This window comes from Neolamprologus brichardi, chromosome 10 (assembly GCF_056152115.1).
Source record: "Neolamprologus brichardi isolate AB-2024 chromosome 10, ASM5615211v1, whole genome shotgun sequence".
Classification (NCBI taxonomy): Eukaryota; Metazoa; Chordata; class Actinopteri; order Cichliformes; family Cichlidae; genus Neolamprologus; species Neolamprologus brichardi.
The window spans coordinates 23840612-23866072 of NC_142113.1; the positions used below are offsets into that span (position 1 = coordinate 23840612).

General features: G+C 41.1%; 1 protein-coding gene across 3 annotated transcripts in view; it reads left to right on the forward strand.

Annotated features, from left to right (window-relative positions):
* Positions 1-25461, forward strand: part of rapgef6 (Rap guanine nucleotide exchange factor (GEF) 6) — a 136504-nt gene that overhangs the window by 24986 nt on the left and 86057 nt on the right. For 2 of the 3 annotated variants that reach the window (XM_087847426.1, XM_087847427.1), the window contains exons 2-5: positions 7493-7563; positions 8502-8558; positions 13589-13672; positions 23816-23885. In XM_087847426.1, coding sequence (XP_087703552.1) covers positions 7493-7563; positions 8502-8558; positions 13589-13672; positions 23816-23885 — 282 coding nt within the window. Of the gene's footprint in view, positions 1-7492; positions 7564-8501; positions 8559-13588; positions 13673-15900; positions 16125-23815; positions 23886-25461 lie in introns of those variants that run through there. The other variant, XM_087847428.1, reaches the window with a different exon arrangement.

Below are 25461 nucleotides of genomic sequence, written 5' to 3' on the forward strand. Positions count from 1 at the left end.
TCATGATCCATCCTGCCTGGAGTCTGGTATCATAACCATGGGATTACAGTTGACCTTACAGGCACTCAGGTTTAAACCATCAGAGCTTTAGCAACATTAACGCCTTGAGCCTTTAAATTTGTTCTGAGGAGATTGCGCAGCTATGTAAACATTTGTCAACGGATGAGGTTTTGTTAGTTTCTCCGCTTTGGGTATTTGATTTGATTCAAAGTGTTGATGTTTTATCGAGAATAATCGTGTCTTTCTCCAGTATCTTACAATAAGAGCCGTTATAGCTGACATACGTCTGAATCATAACCAGCAGCGTAATTTTTGTATTGTAAAATCAGGGTACTTGAAAAATGAATTGGATTATCTGTTTTTGGTTAAGACACGTGAAGTTTTTGGTAAATCCCTAATGTTGGATATTACTGATCTGCTGAAATGGAACTAGTAGACCTACTTGTCACAAGTTTGCTTTAAGACATAAAAGATTGAAGTTTTGTCTTTACATAACAGACAACTTGGCATCTTAAGGGACTTAGTTTCTAGCACCTTGTCAAAGAAACCCATTTGTTCACATGTCTTTAGTTAAGTCTATAAAAAATGCCAAAGATAACAGTTTGACAGGCATAATGTAGTAATTTTGCACAAACAAGGGGATTCCCCATGCTAAGACATCCAAAAAGACTTGGCGTGTCTTAGCGTGGTGTCCCCATTTACAAAAAGAACTTTGAAGAAACTGGACAAGTGAAGGACAAAAGAAGCAGTGTTAGGCTTAAAAAACATCTACAGCAGATGAACAGCATCTGAAAGTCGCGTCCTTTGAAAAGAGGAGGGTAAAAGTCCAGCAAAAACATGACACGGGACCTCTGAGAGGCATTTGGCCTGTGAGTTGATCCATCTACTGTTCACTGAAGCCCCAGAGTCAGTACTAGAGGAAGGGTGGCTGTCAGAAGCCATTCTTTAGGAAGGGAAATGGGGAGGGGGGGGAGGGGGGGGAGCTGAGGTATCCAAATTACACAAGAACAGGACTGACAGTGAATGGGAGCTGCTCTTTTGGTGCAAGTAGGACATTTCTGACAGTGAACAAAACAAAAGGCAATAAATTACTGGACTTATTTCCCATTTTCCTGGCAAAATGGGTAGCTTAAGGCTTTTGGATAGCATAGTAGCTTACAGGAGAGCACTTGCATGAAACGACCATCTCCTGTTAAGGCCTGTTTGAAGTGCTTTTGTTCGTTACTGTCACTGAAATTGAGTACTTCCGTTTGAATACTAGACTTGATCCGTTTCAAGTGTTGAAACATGTAAAAAAAATAAAAAATAAAATAAAATAAAATTCCACTCCCCACTAACGTCTTTGTGCTCCTAGTTTCTAACTGTTTTGCCTTATCTGGGCGCAGTGTTGACACAGAGTCTTGGGGAGTTCTGTGTAATGTAAATGCTCAGGGCTGGTTTTGAATGCACAAAGTTAGCTAAGCTGTTTGTTCTTGCAGCTTGAATGGAAGCGTTGTATCGTCTACACCATCCTCTCTGTGTCGGTGACAGACGCGACCGGCATACTGTACATTCTGGCGGAGGCGAGGGTGGGCTGGTGGCTGATTGAATCCTTTACAGAGGCAGCCGCTGCTGGAAGCAAAGACCCGCTTCCCCCTGAAAAGTGACATTTAGCGAAAGAATCTTAACCTCAGAAAAATGTTTGGAATAGTTTACTTGCCCCCACACGGTCACACCAGCTACTTTGCATGTTATCAGGGGTTTTTTTCAGCTTTAGGCATATAAAACGCGCCTCATCAGGATAGAGTCTGAAGCTTCTTTTTTTTCCCCTATATTTCCTGCATTTTCTTTGCCGTGGGAGTGAATGCATATAATGGATTCTGTGTTAATGGGCCATCTGTTGATAAGACAGGAGAAACGTGGTGGGTTGGACACAGGGCCTCTGCAGAGTCCTGCAACAACTTGCTTTTGTATGACTGGCTCCAGTTCTGTCGCAGCTTGTTCACGTGTGAGACATACTTTATTCAGCCGCATGTCAAAATGTTAATTTCCTGTCTGGGTTACAAATACCTACTGTTACTGTAGTGTGCGGTTTAAATAGCCTCAAAAGATTTGAGCAGATAGTCGGGGTCTATCTATGTCGGCGTTACACATAACATGATGGCCTGGAACAAGCTGGTTTCACTTATTCTCTACTGCTGTAATGTAATGAAATAATCAAGTAACATCTTCATTAACATCAAACAGCTCTTTTGACATCTGGGAGGATCTAACTAATCCTTCTCAGACTAGTTTCAATCTGCCAATAGGGAGATGTGCAGTATCTGTTGAACCAAGTCTATTCAGTGCTGAGGCGTTCTGCCAGAAGGTGGCAGCAGCAGCACTGTAGATGCCTGATTGAAACACGTCTGTGCACGCCCTTACACAAGCAGGTCAAGTGCAGAGTGCCGTGCATCAGTGATTAGCTCTGTGGGTCAGCTCTATTTGTCCTATTGTTAGTTTAAAAGTGATACAGCTGCTCATTTCTGCAGCCAGTTGGAGAGCTTGCATCATCAAAGAGTGGATTTTTAGTATCTTTGAAAAACTGCTTCTTCTCCTCTTGACTGATTCTTAATAAGTGCTTTGAAGGCATGCAGAGTGTCAAATAAAATATGGAAAATGGACTTCCCATTACAGCTGTGCATTAAAATCATTCCTCTGAACCTCTAATACTAATACTAGTGTTTAGGTGAACCTGTTCAGCTGCTTTTAAACACAAACGTTAAATCAGCCAGTCACACAAAAGCAACTCGATGCATTTAGACATGTAGACGTGGGCAAGGTGGTCAGTAAATGTAGTGAGAAGGTGGAGATTATGGAACATGAATGAATGGGAATATTAGACAACACATGTATAATCATAGCATCGTTTTGATTAAAAAAGTGATTTGAGCCGGTCACGTAATTCAGATGGTGTATAATCCAGAGGAACTCTGATGGTTTCCGTGTTTTCCAGCGTCTTATTCTGACTACGTCAGGCAGGTTTGAATGAAAGATTGCAGTCTCAGCTGGGGATGAGTTAATGGATGTTTCCGCTGAGATGGCGATGTCTTAATCACAGATGGGGTCATCAGGCCACGCTGTAGGAGCCTCTAGGGAGGCCGGGACAGAGGTCAGAAGTCACTGATGAGGTTTGCACCGCTGCCCTGTGGTGTCATGTGGGAGGACACGGCAAAAACAGCAACGCTACAAGCCACGTGGGAGATAGCTTTGAGGGTTGCACGTGAAAACCCATTCATTGGTAAGGAAAAGCCAATATTATTAGAACAATCGCTGTGGGCTGAACTTGAATCTTTTGCATATTAAACAAGATTTTTAGTAAAAGGGAGCTTTTTTTAATCGTTTTGAATGTTCAATTGAATTCGGTTTTATTACTATATTCCCAAATCACAGCAGCAGTTGCCTTAAGGTGCTTTTTATTGTACAATATTACAGAGAAAATGCCAAAAATCAAACAACACTCGTTGATAAAGCACTTTGCGACTGAGGGAAGGAGAAACTTAAACAGGAAGAAACCTCGGGCAGAACCAAGCTCAGGGAGGAGCAGCCATCTGCTGCGACCATCGATTTAAAATTGAGCGATTGTTGTTTTTTGTTTTTGTTGTTCAGGCACATCATAGCCCGAGTTCAGAGGAATGCAGTGTATGTGCATACTGAGAGCTTGGAGAGAGATTGCCAGTAATCGCATTACTTTTGTGTCTCTGGAAGTCCACAGGCTAAAACTGCAAAGCGGAGATCGCATCCTCAGACATGCGGATGACTTCTATCTGTCTGGGTCTATTGATGACCTGGTTTACACTAATCAATACAATCATGAATGAATCAAGGGCATTTAGTTTCATGGCTGTGAGTAGTACTAGTAGTAGTAGAAGATTCACAGCGTCCAGTGTAATAAGGCTGTTTGTAAATAAATGCGAGGTGTCCAGATGAGCTTTACAACAGAAAACTAACCCAGCGCATTTATCGTTACGGAGTTTCGATGGATTTAACCGAATCTTCCGATGACCCAGGGACTACATTTTGCTGAGCTGTAAGCCTTTGTCTCTGGGATTCTACCAGCATTTAGTAAGACTTAGAAGAAAATCTAACAGCTCTTTCACAAAGTTTACACATCGTTGAATTTAATTCAGCTTCTTATCTTACCTTGTAAAATCTACCAAACGCTATCCATTATATATAAAAATACTTTTTTGTACTTTTCCCTTCCTTACAGATAAATGGGGGGAAAATCCTTTCAGTAGAACTTATGTATAACACTTTAAAAAAATATTTTGAAGACTTCAAAGAAATCTGCTATCATCTGGGTGGGTTCATCTGCAATAGCAAAAATATTCCCAAATTAATATGCACGGCACATTATTATGCATTTATAGGTATTAGGCGTAACCGAGGAAATCATTATCAACCAGGGGTGAGGTGGGTATTGAGGCTTGGCTCGTAGCTAGTGCCTCAGGGCTGTATGTCCTAACATACACATTCCTGCTGTACGTACACACACGCACGCTCAGCAGCATGACAGCAGTGCTTACTGCAGCAGTTTGTTGTGCTCACTAACCCAGTTAACTGTGATTTGAAGTCAATACAGTTCCACTTTCTCACTGCTGTGATCTAGGCTTTTCCATGTCTGCTGTCCGCTCACTGTCTCTCAGTAACTGGAGGTTTCATCTCTCCCTGTAAATGGCTTTCCAGGTCAAGCCCTCTGTCCATCAGAATTTACCTCTCAGACGGAGATAACTGTGTTTCTCCTCGGGGGAGATTGTGAATGCCAGGTTTTGACCCATGAGTATTTAAGCACAGTTAATCAACCAGTGATAGCCAAACTGGCAAACATGCAACTGGTGGGTCTACTTTTTTTTTTAAACCAAAATGTAAAATATATATCATATTTAATGGATGGGTGTTGCAGAACTGGGCAACTCTTATCTGAAGGTCGTTTGGCTGGAGGATGTATTCTGCCAGGTTCGTCTGTCTGATGTTGCTAAAACCATCCTGAGAGCAGCAGTCGACATGATTTGATGACATCATATTATGGATCAAATGTAGGTACCCGATTTAAGCCCTTGGATTGCCCCAGGTTAGGCAGGGGTCTCCTAACAACCTTGAGACATTTCCAGATGTCAGGCATTCACACAGTAAGCAGTAGAGAAAGCAGACTGCATTAGATTTATTTCAGACATTACTGGTGACAAGTTATTGAATGGTTTTTACTGCAATATTTCAGAACGTGCATGGGACAAAGCTTGCAGACAGGGATTCACCTGATACAGTTTATCACATTACCCCCCCCCCCCCCCCCCCCCCCCTTGTTTCAGCTTTCCTCTGCTGGTCTTTTCCTTTTGTCTGGCTCCCCTTCTCTCCCTCCCTCCCTCCCTCTCTCCTTATGCTCGCTTTCTCTCTCCTCTTCCATCTCTTTCACCCAGACCTTCCTTCCTTCCTTCCTGTGATAGACCGAGCTAACAACACATCAGCAGTGTTTTGGTCCATCGCATTGAAGCCTCCCCATTCCCCAGTGTTGTTCCGTGCTTCCGCTGGCTCCCACTGCTTGACTCAATTTACCGGCACACACCAGAGACTACAGTATTCTTTCAAAAGAACTATACTTCTTCCTCTTTTGGTCTTTGTCTCTGTTGTGTTGCTACTATGATGCTTCAGCACCGTCTGTTAATCTGCTCACAAAACTGTAATGTTCAGTCTGCTCAGATTTACAGTGTCGTCACTATTTGATGTAACATAAACACCTTTCAGTGTTCATCGTGTGATTTTTACATTGTAAAATATCATATCTGCATTTATTTTGGAGAGGATTTACTTTAAGATACATGCATAAAAGTTTTGCTTCACAGAACATCGCTGACTGCAGAGGAAAAAAACAGGAGTGAGACAAAACAGTGCATTCATTTTTTGTTCTCTGTTGACCTGTTAGATTATTACTTTAGATTACATTGGGGCTTTGAAGCTGTCCCGGTTTTTGTTTTTGTGTGTGAGTATCCTCACTGAACTGCAGCTGTGTTTTAGCTTTGCCCTGAGGTGGCAGTGAGCTATCATTTTACACTGTTTTTGTGTGGTCTAATGTTTAGTGGTGAAATTTAGAGGTGCTTGTACACAAAGTCCTTGTCGAAGCATTCATGCTGCCAGGAATTGTCTTGGTACTGGCGACTACCAATGACTCAGGAGACATTTGGGATTTAGGCTAACAAGACCAACCAAATGATTGGGATAAAACCTTTTTTTCATTTAATGTCACGTGGACATAAAATCTACAGTCAAACCTGATAAAATGAGTAAAAAGCTGCCTTTCTTCCACTGTATGTCTTTTGTCTGACTCCCCCTCTCTAAACCTTGTTCTGATGGAGGTTTTTCCTTCCCACTGTCACCATAGGGGGACCTCTGGTTGTTGGGGTATTATTGTAGGGCCTTTACCTACGCTATATAAATACAATATAATTGAAATAAACAGAATTCAACTGCCGAAACAGCCGAAAATAAGCTTTAGGCATTTTCCCCTGTACTTCTACTTCTACTAATAAAGTTGTACAGGATTACAGGTTTATTCAAAGCCTCAGTCCAAACATCATCAACATCTCTGCTCATTTTGCTCATCCACCCAGAGCAGCAAGCAAATTCCATGCTAATTGATGTTTTGGATAAAAGTAAGTCAGGAAGCGCAATAAGTACACTTATGTGCATTTTTTATTTACTATTTACAAGCCTGTATGTTTGTCAGAATACAGCTGAAATCTTACTCACCTCTGCCGTTGCATAACTCTTCCATAGATTTCTATTCAGGGTTCTGAATAGAAGTATATCTATATCTAGTAGGCAGATATTGTTACTAGAAAGGCTGTTTCCAGTTGTTTTCAGGCTTTCTTCCAACATCAGGGTGACAGCAGGGCAGTAGTTTAGGCATTTAGTCAAAGTGTATTTTCACACAAGTCAACGTGCTGATTGACAATGTGTGTCTGTGTGTATCTAACCAGAAAACTGTGTCCTGACCCACAGAAGCTGCTCCTACACACACACACACACACACACACACACTTAATGTTTTGTCAGCTGGTCTGATGGAGTTCTATTTTTAGGCTGTGGTAAGATATATCTGGGTGTCTCAGTGCTGTCATGTGCAAACACAAGTATTACGCCTGTCTGTTTGGTTGCAGAGCGTCAGTTTGACGGACAGCGTTTGGCGTAGTTCAAGTGGCTTCCGTCAAATCACAGCACTAGATGTGATTTACACCATTTATACTCACTCTAAACAATGAGCTAATCTTTTAAAAAGCTTTCGATTCTCAAGCATCGTCCCTGCAGTTTGCAGTTTACACAGACTTGTTCTTAAATCGTTTGAAAATACAGTACAAACGTTTTTGTCACTAGATCGCATGTGCCACGTCATAGTCTGCAGAAATCGTTTTTAACTCTCGTGTATGTAAAAATGTGAGATAATCCTCAGTAATGGTTTCATTTACATCATTTCCAGGACCTGCATACCATCTACTGCCACCTCTACCACATGGATGTTCTCTCACACCTTAGAGAACACCAGCTAAGGTGAGCCACTTCCATTTTACCTCCAAACTTAAATAAATAACATCAAGTTTCACTCAACGCTGACAGGTGAGGAGCCAATCCCAGTTTCAGAATATAACATCACCTTAATAGTAGGCTTTGGCCCTACGTTTTACGTCAGTTGCATTGAATTGTTATATTAAGCACACCTTACCCAAACTGGTTTTTACACATTGTTTCTGCAAATGTCTTTTTTTCCCAAGAGGGGTTTTTCCCATCCTGGCCACCTTTCATACCAACTTCAAGTCAAGCTTCCTTTACTGATGCCAAACGAGCTTAAATGTTATTCTTGCTAGTTTGATACAGGTTCAGGAGGAAGTGCATTGAAAAGTGATTCTGATTTCTCAACTCCTTAACCTAATTCACGATGGTCCTTTGGAGAGGAAGACATCCACGTACCCACACGATCGGCCCATGTAATGTAAAAGGCACTAGATCTCTGTTAATTGACAGAAATTGAGCAGTTGATCCTGTTAAATGTCTGTTATGCTAAAGTAAATGAAAATCCCAAACTTTAAGAAAAAAAGATTAAAAATAATTTCATTTCCCTTCTAGGGATTTTAGGTTGCCTGTGGTTAAAACCACTTTCTGGGGCAGCTTGTAAGTGTGTGAGTTTCAGGGACATGCAGAGACTCACATAGCCATCTAAGAGACTATCCAGTTTTCAAGATAAGGCATATGTGACTTGAATGTATAAACACCAAGTTTCACTGATCAGGTGCAGAGTTGTGCTTTAGAGAAGCGGGTCACCTTAACATTTTCCGCTGGCGGCCAGTAGTAATTGTGCCTGAAATCTGGGAACTTGTTGCTGCCTGAGAAATACGTGTGGATGCAACGATGGATTGGAAGAGCCAGAAAAGTGTAAGCTGAGGTTTTAAATGGAGAAAATGTTTACACCTGTTTCTTTCTCTCTCTCTCAGGTCGATGTGCACGTCTGCCAGGTATGAAAAACATGAGGCTAACCACGTCCTGTTCTAGTAAGTAGATGTTCTCGCTCTTAGCAGGAAATGCTGTTATTTACCTCTCCATCTTTGCTCTCACGTGACTATCAAGAGCTATGATCTGCTGAGTTCATGCACTATTCTCTGTGATTGTCTTCTACTGTGTTTCACATTTATAGAATACTTAACATTTACACTTCATGGCTCCTCAGAAAAAGGTTTTTCAGTGTAAAGATGCTGGTGGTGGTAGGCAGTGTTTGCACGTCTCAGTTTCAAGGTTTTGGTTCAACTGCTGAAAACCACTGGCCTAGAATAACAGTTCCTTTAAACAGGTGCACTGGGGCCCATTAGCACAGCACATAAACATTATATGACGAAAAGCTAAATGCTTCTCCTTCTTTTTTCTAGTTTTTTATTATCCAGATTTAAAACACCAATCGCTGACAGCCTGCCCTCTTTCATTTTTTAAGCATTTTTTATTTCCTGTCATGGCGTTGTGTAGAAATAAATACTGCAATGGTTGAGGCTGATGGTTAATACAACTTGAGCATCATATACAAGGTGGATTTATGGGAAAGCTGGAGAAGTAGGAGGAGAGAAAACAAATGAGATGAACAAGAGGCTCGTGAAAGCAGAGGTAACAGGATGATTAAATGAGGACAGAGTTCACAGCGTAATGAACTGAGGTGATGAGAAGAGGAGGGAGTAGCAAAGAGTAAACAAAAAGCTTTAAGGAGTTGTATTAAAATTTGAGGAGTGCATGCCGAGAAGGCAAGAAAACAAGAGGTAAATATGCTAAAGAGGAAGAAGGAGGAAGGGATAGCAATGTCAAGAGGGAAGGGAGATGACAAATGAATTGAAGGCAGGAGTGAATGAGCGCAAAGCAGGAGAGGAATGTAGAGGAAGTGTGAAAGATGGAGGGAGGACAGAGACAAATGAAAGGATGAGGGCTAACCTTCACCTGTTATTAATGTATTTTCATGCTCGCCGGAATCACATTAAGCACCCTGTGGTTTCATTTAGCACCAAATAAATACACAAAACACTCTCTCTGATACACTCCATTGCCTTTCTACCAGAGGCTTGTCGTAAGTGCCTTAACCCAGACCATGTCCAATTAGTCTTCTGTTACACAAACACATGCTAAAAAGGCTGCAGATGAAAGCAATCAAGGTCTCTGCAATGAAACCGCAATAAAAGTTACTAATGCTACCCTCACCCAACAATGCATAAATGAATTTCCTGTCTGCTTTTTAAACATAATTATTTTTAGGATACCTGCTTTCTTGTGCCGCGCTTAATGAAAATTGATTGAAAAATACCAAAAGCATCAAATGAATGACCTGCGGAGGAATGGATATGATGCAGATGAGATTAGGGCTGCACCAAATGATTCTTTTTGTCCTGTTTGCCAATTGTCTCTCGAATTAAATCAACAGGGCCAGAAAATTATTAAAAATGCTCGAGGTTTCTTCAGGGGACAAAACTCAATCTACCATGAAATAAAGCAAGCAATATGAACCACTGTTTTCTAAGCTTCTGTGTCACACTCTTTCCTTGTTTTTGTTTTTTTGTACCGCATTGGCCATTCTTGCTTCCTCTGTAGTACAAAGAGATCCGCTCCAGTTACACAAAATGGATCAAATGTACCAGATCTCCCCAAGCTTGTGTTGGGGAAATAGCAAGGCTCATGAAGACGATGAGCTGCACATAGATAAAAAGAAAACACATAAAAGCAGATCCATAATAATTTTCTGGCCCTGTGCGGATTCAAGTGAAAGTTGAATCCAAGGCTGTTCAGAAAGACTAATGCAACAGTTACAGGAAACAGTGGCATGGCCAGAATTATTGCAAACATGTTCAATTAACTTGCAGTCTTGTTGCTTTTGAAATGGTTGCTTCAGAGACAGGGAGCAGGTCTCTGACAGCCAATCGCTGTCTTCAAAGTGGCTTCGAAGACAACAAGATGGCCCTAAAACTGCAACAAGACCGAGTTATTGTGTTATCAATATAACATTGAATGGAGTCAAGTTGGCAATTGCATGCAGTCTGTTTCTGATAATATGAGAACGTGAGAACTGCCAGTGTTGCCATCTACATTGCCTTCTAACCTCATATATGGTAAATGGTAAATGGCCTGCATTTGTATAGCGCTTTTCTAGTCCCTAAGGACCCCAAAGCGCTTCACACTACATTCAGTCATTCACCCATTCACACACACATTCACACACTGGCGATGGCAAGCTACATTGTAGCCACAGCTGCCCTGGGGCGCACTGACAGAGGCGAGGCTGCCGGACACTGGCGCCACCGGGCCCTCTGGCCACCACCAGTAGGCAAACATGGGGTTAGTATCTATATATATATGAATCGGAGCCATAATGATTTGCTGCTGGGTGGGGATTTCACTGCAAAATTGCTTTGCAACCTTGACTTTTACATATTAATATAAGTAGAATACAATCAGTTGGCAACCAGTTGCATCAAGTGTCCTATTGCAAACACACACATTGCAGATGTGCAATTCTAATTTTTTTTGATACTTTCTTTTTATTGTTTTTCTTTAAACATTGTGTGTGTGTGTGTGTGTGTGTGTGTGGGGGGGGGGGGGGTAGTAACAACAAAACAGAACTTAAAAATAAAAGCAATAAAATTAAAAATAAATAAAAATAATTATCACTGACTGACCCACAATAGCTATGTGTTGGCAGCCTGTCTGCATTTATAAATTAAGCAGCATTTATTTGCAAACTTCAGCAACCTGTCTGAAACTGATTGTAGCCAGTCAAGTCTGATCACAGTTGTTTGGAGACAAGTTGCCTTCCACCAGGGGATCTGTGTAATTTGCTTGAAACTGAAAGTGATCACACATTGGTTGGTGTTGCTCATATCTAAATTTACTTGGTTCAGACAGAAGCTGACATGATAAGTTTGGCTAAATAATGCTGAAAACCTGACTGCATGCATTTGTACCAAGGTGCTGAGATGCAGAATTACAGTGAACACATGATCCATGCTCTTATTATGTAAACAAATTTTGGGCCACAGAGTAGGACATTTAAAAATTCTTTTATCATTGAAAAAAAACCCCTCAATCTAGCCAGCCTGCAATTTTTTATCTAACCATTTTTTTTGTTAAGCTGAGTTTTCTGTATACATTACTTTTTTATAGCAGTTTATTTTTTTGAATATAAACTCCAGCTTATTAATTTTCCATAGTCACCACTTGCAGATAAAAAATGTCTAATTAAAATGTTATAAATAAATATAATCAAAGACATTTGCAGAAATTCTTGTTTTAAATGTATATCGTACATCAGACTGTCGTGTGTTTTATATGTTCTTATAATTTTTCACTCAGTGGGGCATCTTTTCATCTGCACTCTTCAAACAGTGCTTTCTCTCTCTCTTTTTTCTACTCTCTTCTTTCATATTCACACCCACAGGCACAGATACTGTGTTTTATCCCCTGACTCCCCTGTTCATGTATGACTGCATCTACGCTTGCTGCTGACACGAGCGCCCTGTTATTGCGGAGTTAATTAGTCTTGTGTTTGGCGTTATTGGATATCATATATACAGTGTGCGTGGAACAGCATGGAAAGTCACACAGCACATATTTGAGATGTGTATATTTTTAGGTGAAATAACTCTATATTGCAGCTTTTGTAAATGGCAGACAAGATTGTCAGACTTGCCAGTCCTGATGTTAATGGATTATCTCCATCTCACAGCAATGCCACATTATTATGATTCTATACACTTGACTTCCTAAGAATACATTGATGCTAATGCAAAATTCAGCGTTTAGCATTCAAAGTGCAACTGTGCTTTATATGCTCTCACTCTTGAGTTCTGTAGACAACACTCCTGCAGTTTTCAAAGCCTTGCGGGGGAAAAAGTTCAAGTGTCATGACTTGTTTCAAATTGTTCTTTTTAGCCATAAATATACAAGTTGTCTTAGCTCACCCTTTCATAAAAATTAGCAAAACTGTACAAGCTTGTGCAGGACCAACACGTTCTCACTCCCAAAGCGTAACATTTTATGCTAGGTGACAAATCGTCAACATATTACGTTTTCGGCTACCCACCACGTTCCTAAATGACGACGAAAAATGAGGAAATATGAGAACCGTCTGGACTGAATCTACACATGTTCGCTCTTTTTCTTCAAATCGCTTACAAACACGCTATTTAACGTCATTAAAGTCCTGGTTAAGATCAGGAATAAGGTTATGGTTAGGGCTAGGGATAAGGTTAGGTTTAGGGCTGGAATACAGGGCTGGAACGTCTATTAACGCGGGAGCGTCATTGCACTGGATTTCAGCCATAACCCGCCGTGTACCATAAGAACGCCAAAGGTCTCCTTTCGCGTTCCTCAGGAACGCCACGGGACGTGACAAAACGTCGGCATGTTACGCCTTGGGAGTGAGAACGGGCTGGCAGGACAGCTGTGGTTCTTCACTGTTTAGCTAACATGACTGATGACTTCTCATATGATGTCTACATTAGAATTATTCCCCTTTGAAATAGCTTTTATACTTTTCTGAAGAGGCAAATCTCCAAAATGAGAGATCTCAAATTAAAAGTCTATTTTTTTAAAGCTTCTCCTTTCTATAGGATACATATGAAGTTTATATTTTTGTCCTACTCTCTATGCTATTCGAATGCTTTCTGTGATGTCTTATAACAACCCCGGTGAAGGCCACAAGCTGAAACAGGTCATTCAAATTCTACAAGTATTGCCGGATGTTTAAAAACCTTCAGACTTTATGCTCTTCTGGCACAACTCCGTGAAGTACTTCATGTACTGAACGAGCCTCTGCCCTTAACTGAAAAAGCACCTAGAAAACCAAAGTAAAAACCAAAAACTGTCAAGCCCATTTGAAGAGTCCAGGGAAAACCAGTCCACTTACCTTCAAAACGCACCAATTTAATTGATTTGTATTCATGAAATGTAACAAAAGCTCTGAAATGATGTTGAAGGTTCACATGGTGTACACTTCAGCCTTCAATACTAAACCATTTCCACTGGGTTTGACACGTGCTCTTTCTCTCTCTTGCAGCCCAGACACCATTGCTACCTGTTGGTACATCCTGCTCTCAGGATCGGTCTTCGTCAAGGAGCACATGTACCTGGCAAGGTGCTGGTATGTATCACTCACAGAAGAGAAAAACAATATAATGGGGTGAGACAAGGTGACGATCAGTCTAGGGGAGATGAGGTGGGATTAGATATTACACATCCGCACTCAATATGACTGCCGCCAAGATGTCTGTATATATGCGCCTCCATCTTTACGCTAGAAAATGGAAATGGCAGAGCTGTGATTTATGAAAAGATGGCGCCTACTGATATGTAAAGGAATCGTTTGTGTATATGTGCACACACAAAGACACATACTTGTATATCGTGCTTGTAATTCTATGTTAAACAACACAGAGCAGATTCCTTTTTCCAAGCCCCCTGCTCATGCAGTTACAGCTCTGTAGATGCTAATATGTTTTTTCTGTTTTATCTGTGGAAAAAACAATTTTACGGATGGTTATTGTGTTGTCGTGCCCGGACACAGGGATTTCTGATTTTCCACTCGGATGTCTATCAACATTGTACAGTTCTAAATTGCTGCTCTTTGGCAGGGAGTTGCTCATGTGTGTAACACATATTATAGTAATGTACATCCATAATGGTCATTATGTGAAATCAAATGGGAAAGTGCTGAAAAATCATTTTGAATCTATTCAAGCTGACCTAAGTACAGAGCCAAATATAAGAAAGAAAGCTTGCCGGTAGTCCGTCAGTGAGAGATTAGGTTTTATATCTGGGCGGAGATTCATCAGTAACATTTGCAATTTAATAAGGCCATATCATATAAAAATGTCAAGTCCTCCTCGTCTTTAGAGCAGCCAAACTGCCAAAATAAATTGCAGTTCTTTGCACAGAGCCGTTGCACCTGTTTAAACACTGGAACTGATGGTAATAGAAAAAGCTGTGACAGCAGTTGCTGGAGGCCGAGCCTTCGCTCCATGTTTAACTTTCCCTCTGCTGTTATAGTTGGACTGAAACAGAAGCAACACATGCCAGAAATGAAGAAAGGACAGCAATATCGAACCCCTCCAAAAAACCCAAAACAAAAAAAGTTCAACTTTTGGTTGACTGCTTTATCTCTTAGACTAGTCTAAACAAACTGACAATCACAGCACTTAAATGGGATCATACATTCATATGTTTCTTGCACCTCTGGCATCAGTCTGTAGTTTTCCAAGCAATTCCCTGTAGTTTTAATGATTATTTACAATGTGAGAACATTTCAGAGTTGGATGAAAACTGTAAGGATTCCACTCAAAAGCCCATCTTCCATCCTCTGACCATTTCTGCCGTCACCAAAAAAAAAATAAAAAAAAATGGATGTGACAAGTAGGGCTGGGCAATATGGCCTAAAATCCACTGGCACCACCGGGCCCTCTGACCACCACCAGTAGGCAACGGGTGAAGTGTCTTGCCCAAGGACAACGACCGAGACTGTCCAAGCCGGGGCTCGAACCGTCAACCTTCCGATTACAAGGCGAACTCCCAACTCTTGAGCCACGATCGCCCATTAGGAAATGAAATTACTAAACCACACAGCTGGTCTCAGAAAAGTCCTGTTAACAAATATTAAAATGCTTACAGATCATTTTTCCGTCAAGTAAATGTTGCAGCCTTTGCATGGCATAAGTTAAAAAAAAAATAGCTATCACTAGCTCCAGCAACTTTTGTTGGCTGACTGTTACTCAGAGTGTTGGCATAGTAAGCAGAACTGAAACCTCAATTCAACAGTTAGTGCAGTTTCTAGTTCTTTTAATTGTAACACAAAGCGCCAAGTGACCAACTGTGACAGAGAGAATTGTTGGACTAGTATCAATAACGTGTGTGTGTGTGTGTTTGTTTGTGTGTGTGTGTGTCATTCCATTGTGGCCCAGTTGATAACATAGTGAAGGGTAGGATGGGGGGGTAGGTTGGTTGACTGGAAAGGACTGGAGGGTGTGTCTGTGTGTTGGAGTACGAGCAGCAGCAGCAGGGGGCTTGGAAGGGGTCACTGAGAGAGCTAATAGGGTGTGTGTGTGTGTGTGCGTGTGTGTGTGTGTGTGTGTGTGTGTGTGTGTGTAAGAGTGAGAGAGAATGTGTGTGTGTGTAGGAGAGCAAAGAATGCGGAACCCCTGGCAGAGCAGTGGATGGCCATGTGTTCCTGAGCAGCCTGCCTGCCTGGAGCCCAAAAGCACATCCAGGCAGGAAATGAGCAGACTACACACACGTGCACACACTCACGCGCGCACACACACTGACAAATAGAAACCTCACTGGAGCCAGCGGACAGACAGACAGAAGTGAACAGAGAGAGAACACTTCTCCTTTAGTTTAACTAAAAGCCTCTTCCGCTTTCTTTCTGAGGAAACTTCTCACTAGTTCACACTCTGGAGTACAAAACAAACACACTTGGATGTAATCCTGGATTATCTAAATAATGAACTTTTCTCCCCTCCTCATTGCGGATAATATGTTGGATAATATTTCACATACGAGGAATCCAAAGGAGTGGACCCCCTGTGTTCCCGATCCTGGTTAGTAATGTTAAAGCTTTTCGTTATACACTTGCTGTAAGGCGATGGGGATTTCGGGGTAATTCTGGAGTTGTTGTTTTTTTTTTTTTCAAAACTCCCTCGCTATTTCTTTACGCATTCTTCAGCCCAGCACGCTTCATTTCCTGCCTGCCTGCCATAGTTTAACCAGCTGGACAACCAGGCTCTCCCTAGGGTACTGTGGCTTAGCACTGCTCTAAAAAACACGCTACTGAGTCCTGTGTGTTTTCATACATATCTACAATGGCTTTTTTAAAGACAGGCACTCCTCTATTCTCACATTGCCAACACCTTTAAACAAGTATGTTGACTAAAATAGAATATGTAGTGCTTTTTTTTTTTTTTTAATACCTTTGACCAACACAAAGGAAAAAAGCAGAAAATTCAGTTTGTTACTAAACTCGTCATATATAAAACTAAAGATACGGAGCAAAGATTGTCCCCATTCAAAAGTGAAACATCCAAGTAAAATATTCAAAATTATTGGTGAGATTATTACAAAATTTCCTATTTTTCTTGTACTTCTTCTCCTTGAGTTCAAACAAAACTGCTCACTTCTCTATGTTTTCTGGAACATTGCTGTCCTAGGAGGAAGTGAAGAGTACAACAACATCACACGCAGCAGAGGAATGAATGAATGTTAGTTTTGTCGTTCCCTAAGATGTGGAGGGAAAAAAAAAGTCAATCGCTGCATTGGAGTTGAGCAGTAGCTGTTAATGGTGCTTATTTAATTGTAATTTTTTAAATCTGATATGGATACATTTGAGGTCACCCTTTTAACTGGTTGCTGATTTCCACATTAATGTGTTGTGATGTTTCTGAATGACCCACTGGATCATTACTTGGAGTACTTGGAGTCTGTCTTTTTGTGTGCTGGTGGTCTCGCTGCCGGCCAGCTCCTCAGTCTTCTTTGATTATGAGTCAGAGCTGTCAGTGTTGGCCAACCAAGCACTAAAAATGAGAAGAAAAATGGTCGGGGAGACTGAGAAGTAGATTTCTAAGTATGGTGAACTGTGTCTTTACTGCTTGTCATTATTACCATGGAAACTTGGATGCCAAATGGGCACGGACCTCTGTTGGGGTTTAATTAACGCATTTCTTTCAGACTTTATCAAATTGCGCACTCGGAGGTTGTTCAGAATAACATAGCTTGTCGGTTTGGACGTTTGTGGAAACTTTTCTGGATTCATTTTCACACCTGGCAAAGTTGTATGTGAGACTGCAAAAGTAAAAATCAGTCGAATTGGATAATCAGCGGGCCTCTGCCAGCTATGGGTCTGTTTAATCTCAGAGCCCAATGACTGAATAGCACAGGTAGCTCACAGTGAGCGAATGTGCGTCATGTCCTGCCCTTCCTACCCTCCGTATATACCGTACCCAGGCACCAACTTTCGTCTAAGCAAGAACATTTCCACTAGTGAGAATACACGTAACATGGAAAGACTTGTTGCTTTTGTCCTGCACTCATTTTTTGAATACCTGCATACTTTGGAGGGAGCAGATCATTTTTGGCATTCTTCGGAGGCAATAACACGGCGTGAAAAAATGCAGCAGGTCAAACTGGGCACATCCTACATTGTCATCAAACACAGATTTGAATCTTGTCAGAATTCTCTGCATTACACAACAACTTGAGCTTGATTTATCATTCGGTGTTGAATCTTCTCAAATGCTTGTGACGTAGACTACGTGACAGGCCGACGCCGTCGCCAGCATGGAGGAAATGATGGTACACAACATGCCAATCAGTCATTGCAGACTGCGCAAGTGCAGCATGTAGTTAATCGTCTCATCATCTCAAACCGCAACTTTAACGTAGGCTCAAAAGGTAGAGCGCAATTGTTTACTAATCGGGAGGTCACTGGTTCAATCCTGTGCTCCTCGAGTCAGTGTGTCAGTGTCCTTTGACAAGATACTGAACCAACCTTCTCCTGATGCATCCATGAACATGTGAGTGGGTGCATGGTAGGTTAGAGCGCTGTAAATATACTATTTGCTATTTAATTAATATTTTTTTTGCACTATTGAGAATGTTGTCGGTTTTCCACGCTTCAGACAAAAGACACCTCAAGGTGTGTGTGTGTGTGTGTGTGTGTGTGTGTGGTCAGTTCCTATACCAGCTGTCATGGTTTATTGCCCAGGGCACTGCAGCTGTCACTGAACCTGTTCTCAGCTCTGCCGACAACTTGTTTTTGCTGGAAAAGGAGGGGAGAGAAATCATCACCTGCTGAAATCCAGCAAAGACACAGCCTCAGTACTTCGAAGGGACGAGATTTCCCTTCCAAAAAGATGAAAGAGATGATGGGGATTAAAGTTGATTTATTGTAGAAGTACTCCCCACTTACTAACGCGAGAGGAATTTATTGTTTAAAGCTTTTGTGAAAAACCAGTGCCTCGCAGACATAATACATTTCCAGCCTTTAAAATACCATACAGGTTGGTTATACTAATGGTGATTTCTTTAACAAAGTGCATAAGCATTTGGTGTCTGTGGATAAATGGATGAATGGATGAATGGATGGATGGAGCATTGAAGCCTGTCGTGATAAATTGAGGCAGATGAGGGTTTGTGCTGTGTGTAGTATTATCTTTAGAACAGCATACATCATACATTAATACAGCATACATTATTGATGCTTCTGCTCCGTAATTGCAGGAATGCATCTGAAAGGTAATTTCCTGTCATGACATCATGAGTCAATGTCAGTCTGATATATTTTTATGGAGATCTGAATGAGATCCATCTGTTCACACCTCTAAAATCAATAGGCTACACAACAATTCTATTTTTGTTAATATAGAGGTTATTATTGTTACAAGAAATTTACATAAATTTCATAAAAATGTCATTTTTAATGCATCTAAAAGGTTATATTTGGGAATTTGGAATCATCTTGCACTTCCTCTACTTGGACAGTGCTGTACACGTTTTCTTATAACCGCTGCATTACTTAAGCCATAATAGCCAAGAAATTTTCACTTGTTAAAAACTAGTTCTAGGTGTTTAGTTTAGACCTCAGTCTAAATTTGCTTTGGTTGCTAGCAGGTTGCCGTGATCGCCCAGGGTTTGCATTTAAGTTGCCAACTTGTTTGCAAACACTCACTAACTGCTTGCTGAGGAGAACAATGAAAAGTGAGACTTAAAGCAGACTCAAACGATTCGCTTTCAAAGTAAAAGTTGCACCCTTTGAAATGTATTGGTTGCAGCGGTGAGACAGTTTTTATTTTGGAGGCGAATCTTCTCCATTTCTCCTTTGGTTTGCACTTGTTCAGGTTTCACCACAGTTCGGCTTGACTTCAATGCAAACCATACAGACATAAGAGTAACTACCCAAGAATTAGAGTGCAGCGAGACCTTAACTACTGCAGCCCCACACACACTAGCATTGTGTGGATAAATGTTTGGCGCAGCTGTGTTTGTCAGCATGTTTTGGGGGTTTTAAATTCACAAAACTTAAAACCCACTTTTACCTTGTAAGGCTGAAGCCATAGTGTGGTTTTAGAAGGCTGTCTAATTTCCTGTGTGAGGCACAGATTCACACCAAATAACAACAGAGCGTTATCACATTTCAGTTCAGTCAGGGCAGCGGCATCATTTGGTGGGTACAAATATGTGCGCCCACACATAACCTCGGTAACTCATGTACAGTTGACTCAAGTTTGTTTGGCTCTTGTGCTCTTTGTGGAAATACAGTGAGGTCAAAACCGAAGAAAAAATATTGAGCAAGCGAACACAAACACATAAAGCACATACAGTCTAATGCTGTGGATGCGAAGGGCTGAAATCTTTTCTCCTTTAGCATCAAACTGCAGCTCTCCTGTATTTCTCTGGCACAACCGGTCTCTGTGCCCCGCGCGCACCCGCCCACACACAGTGAGGAGACAGGCTTGGCAGGCTTTGTGTAGCGCTGACAGGGACCAGGCGTCTCGCCTCAGTGGAGTGCGGAGAGATCCTGTCAGAGTCAGACTGACCTCCAGGCTAAGGGCTCTGAACAAACTCCCTGCCCAGCTGACTGCATTCCTCATTGGGAACAATTGAGTTTATACTCTGCTGGGAGCCACTCTATGGATAGACTGTGATTTTGATCATTTGTGTTTGTTTGCTTATTCCCTTGTGCGTGTCGGTTTTTGTTTTTATAATAAAATCAGATCAGAACATCTAAAGAAACAATACAGACTTGCAGATGTGAAAAAAAGAACAGTCTGTGGTGTGAAACAATTTGGGGAATGTAAACTGGACCCAGTGGTCCGGCCCATGTGTTGCGTGGCATTGATGGATGAGGGCAAACCCTTTGCAGCTGTAGAAATGCTTTCTGCAGCAGATTTGTGCCTCTTACCTGCGGGGAGGCACGAAACGGCTCAAAATCACGAGAGATGAACAAGAAAGTTTTCTATTATTAATTGATCCGAATCCAGTAAACAAAGATGCAGTGTGCACCTTTTCAAGGCATGCTTTGAACTTTAAAGCCCTTCTCCAACTGTCAGCACTATATAAATGGTATTAAAATGAGAAAATCAATAGAACTGATAATGGGTTTTACTGTCCCCAGACTCACCTGAACAGAGCACTTTATGAAAACAAGAAGTGCCTCATATTTTCTAGGCTTAGTGAATAATTTAGTTTTCTATAGAAAACCTAATGTAATGCTTTTGTGCTGTAATTGTGCTACCAAAAGAAAAAAGTGGCCTGAGTGTATGCGATAGGTACGTGCCAAATAAATCCACACACCACTATTTTGACCTTTTTCAGCTGCTAAGAGAGAGGTTTCCATGGAAGTGGCGGCTTCCTTCATCTTTTGTGGCTGTAGGTTTATTTCCTCCCTCAGTGTTAGGCACTAAAGGTTTGGCTTCCACTAATATATCCTGGAAAAATCTGTTTATTAGAAGAAAAGCGTGATTTAAAAAAAAGTTTCTATCATTAGGACGCATTACAAAGAGACTTTTATGTGAGGCCTAAATTCAGAGTGTTGTTTGTGTCAGTAAGAAGCTGTTATTTAAGATGTGACTAGATGAAAGTTTTCTTTTTTCTTTTTCTTTTTTTTGACCTAGAGGAAGCAAAGACCGGCAGTAAAAGGAGTGAAGGAAATGATGAAAGGGAATACAGAATGAGATGAGGAGAGAAGGGAGGAAAACGGCAAAAGCAAAAAAATAATATAGAAAAGAGAGAGACGGAAAAGATGGATTTGGCTTTGGAAAGGAAGCAAATGAATAAAAACAGGAAGAGGAACATGAAGTTAAAGGGAATTATTTACAAGTGGTATAATATGGATGCAGGAAAAAAGAAAACACGGAGTCATTGGAAGGGTGAAGATGATCAGAAGGGAAAGGGGGTGGAGGTGAAGCACAAAGAGAGATGTATTAAGGAAACAAGAAGGATATGAGCGAGGAAAGCAAAAAGCTGCAAACCAGATGGGCGCCACCGTGTGACAGTGTGAGAATGAAATCGGAGAGGAGTGAAAGTTTGTTCTCTCCCAGCTCAGCACGCTTCCATGATTAAAACCAGCCTCTTCCCCCCTGGTCCTCAAACAATGCTGAGGCACCACTTTTAGCATGGAGACGTGTTTTCAGTGCAGCGTGTTCTCAGGATTAAGCTCACACACTACTCACACACTTACAGAGCATATGTGCCAACAGGAAGCTTTCAACATCCATGTGATCATAATGATGAATCCATTTAATCATCAATTCAGTCTAGATGTCAGCATGAAGATGCATCAGCTGCACGTAGAATGTAAATGGCGGCTGGCATGTTACAATGTTATAACATCAAAGTCAAGCAGAGTTTATTTGTAACAAAGGTTTCATTGTACCAAACACATCCTTAGTCATCTCCATGGAGAAGAAAAGGCCAAACTCACCCATGTGGTCTCGCCACAGCATCAGCTGCTCCACTCCTGCTTGTCAGTGGGCAAAATGACCCAGCTGACTGCAGAGAGACTCACGCTGTGCAAAAGCTGTTTACTTGTAACGGTGTGGTTGGCCTGATCCAGATTGATCTTCTGCATTTAGCTCTCTTTTTTTCTAATTGACAGAGAAGCACAAAAGTTCTGCGTCCGTTATAAGAGATGTAAGCAGTCTGTATACTTTTTCATTAACATACACTGTGTTTACACTTCACTGAGATCACTCAGTACAAGTGTAAACAACCACCAAGATCTGAAGTAATTTGATCTGTGTAACCACTCTGCAATGTGGCCTGGGACAAATTTGGCCAGATATAACAGTAAAAATACCATCAATGCAGGATGTGCTGGTACTTTTCCTAGAAGCGTAAACAGAGTCTTATTTATTTCTTTTTAGTCTCTCTGTACCTTTAAATGTATAACACAAATGCTTATTTAGCGACTTTCTCTTTTCTTTCAGCGGTTGAACTTTCGCCACAAACCACTGACACAACTGAACTGCTAAAACCCATCTCACAGAATAGTGAGACTAGCTTTTACATTTTCCTTCTAACTGCAGTTGAAAGACCTAGTGGCACTCCAGATTGGGAAGCTGTTACTTCCTCAAGTCAAAGACTTTGAGTATCTCAGGGTCTTATTAAAGAGTTGGGGGAGAACGGAGTAGGAGATTGACAGACAGACGGGTTGGTGCCGCATCTGTTGTGACGCTGAAGATTTACTGGTCAATGTACGTTCCTACACCCACCTATAAACACGAGGTGTGGTTGTATAAGCGGTGGATGTGATGTCCACCTGGGGAGAAACCTCAGGGCACGCTTGAGAGATTATGTCTCTCTGCTGCACCCACAGACCAAACCCAGATAAAATGGATGGATCAAACTGGAAATCTGTTTTTCAAAGCTTGCATAGCTGCTGACAAAAACCCACTGGGGTAGAGCTTAATGGTTTCTATTATTATGCTGTCATTATAACTAATTTTAGCTCTTCTACCACACGCAGGGAAGTGAGATGCAAAAGAGTGTCACCAAAGGCGCCCCAGCAGTGGGGTTGCCAGCTAGCATCTACTGAGCAACTGTCATTACACATAAAATTACACAAAGCTGTGACTGCCCTTCAAAACTGCATTGGAAGTTGCTTTTATTTAATGTCCAGAGCTGGTACTAACTGAGAAAAATGCTTCAAAATGATGTATAAAGAATATTCACACATGGATTATTGGGAAGGGATTGATCAGATATGAATAAAAATGGTGAAATTATTATATATTTCTTTAAAAATCGTCTTTTGCAACAAAGAAAAATTATTATTTGCTTTCTCTTTAAACATGTGAAAACTGTAAAACTGGTCACTACCTTAAGCTATAATTTGACATTCGATCTCTCACACTATTTCCTTTTACATCTCATGTTGTCCACAGCTATTTCTGGTACACTTGAGTTTATCTGGTTTGAAGTATGTGTGAGGTGCACACATTGTCACTGCACATTCTTCTGCCTGCTTGTTTCTGTGACGTGTGCAATTTTATTTGTGTATAAAAGTTGTATTAGATTGATCTAAGGTCAGAGCAAAGCTTAACCACAAACCGGGTCTAGCACAAAATTGCTGTTGTAAATTCATCGGCCTGTATTCCTGGTACTGTGTCTGTGGTCGGGCAGATATGATCGACTGCGTCTGTTTCTACTGTCTCTCGTGATATTCGTGTCATCTCTGCAGTGTGTTTATTTCTGTTTTAACACTCACTTTTTGTGTGTCGCTGCCCTTTCTCCACAGTTTTGGCAAGCAGCTGGGAGGTAGACGAGGCTGTGAATGCATCACTTTGGAGCCATCAGAAATGATTGTGGTGAGTAGAGACACCGTCTCTTGTTCTCCCTCTCTGTTTTAGACTCGGTCTGTCTTTTGTCCCTCTCCCAAGCCCTTTTATCCTCCCATGCTCTCTCCCATCTCTGGGCTTTGATAATATTTCTATTTTTCTCTTTATTTGATGTCTGCAGTACCTTTCCCCCTCCCTCCATTGTCATTGTCCTGATCACCCTTTTCATCTTCTTTTTGCCCGTTTCTGTTTTTTCTTCTCTGTTCTCTGCATTTTCTTATAGCATCAGCATTATCTACATCTTCAGTATTATAAAGGAGCATATTTTGAATTGATATTACATCTAGAAGGTTATACGCTCTCTGTTCAGACTCTGCTTCAAAACGGATTGGACAGCGCTTAACAGTGCAAATCGATACTGAGACAAAGCATCCTGCAAAAGCAACCCAAGAGATACTCAAGTATCCGAGGCAGTATTAAAAAGATTTCTTATATTTAAAACAATGTAAGTTTGTCCAGTTAATTTTGGTTTACCCAGCACTATATTGCATGGTAACACCAGGATCCATGCTGTTTACTTCACCTGTCTGTGGTTTTAATTTAGTGTCTTTCAATATCACAAAGACTTCATTCAGGTCAAGTTTGCCATAACATTTAGTATATAAGAATGTTGTTTTTGTTTGCCTCCACAAGGTCGCGTACAAATTTCTGTCCTCTTCCTACCTAATAGTTCTTCCTGCTCTCATTTTCCTCTTTTGCCTGAGCTTTGTCTGAGGGACTAGAAGGATACGGTGGGATGAGATAAGCTGCAAAGTTTTATACAAAAAGAGGACAGGTAACACCAGTTCCACTGATGCTATTGAATAGGAAATAAAGAAATAAACTAAATAAATTTAAACCCAGATAACCCACAGATAATCTGGTTGTTTTGGTGCACAGTGCTCTGTAGCAGAGTTGGAACAGGTTATCTCCAGGGTGCGATGGGCACTCTTGTTCTTTTGCAGTCTGTCCATTTTAGTCTGTTCTTGTCCTTTTTGGTGTTTGATCCAAACCATACAGTGGTGGATGTGCAGAGAACACACTGGATTATTTCAGACTAGAAATCAGTTGATTTAAGTAAGTAGCAAATGATTATCAAGCCAGTTAAGCTAATGCTAACGCACATCTATGCTTTGATTGTGTGTGGTGTTTCTAAAGAAGGAACATGTAAAAACTGGTGGATGTTGTATATTAAATAATGGTGCAAAACAAAGCTTTAGCCAGCCTGTAGTTTAGCTAACTAGCCCTTCAGCAACTACAATCTAGAAGTTAAAGTACCTGTTGTGTTTTGCAGAGATAAAGAACAGGACAATTATGCAAGAGTGACAAAGTAGCAACTGGGCCATTGTGTTTTTTTTTTTTTCCCCATTGTTGCCCTTTCTCGGCTTCACCCAGTGGCTCTCCTTATCTCCTCGTCTCTTTTAAGATTGGTGGGAAGGGTATTATCATATGACCAAAAAAAGCTTTCAGCACTCACATGTTCTTTGTGGCTTTTGGAAACCCTGCCCCAATAGTCTCAGGGACATCAAAACTTTCCTGGAAATGTTCTGCAGTGGAAAAAAAAGAT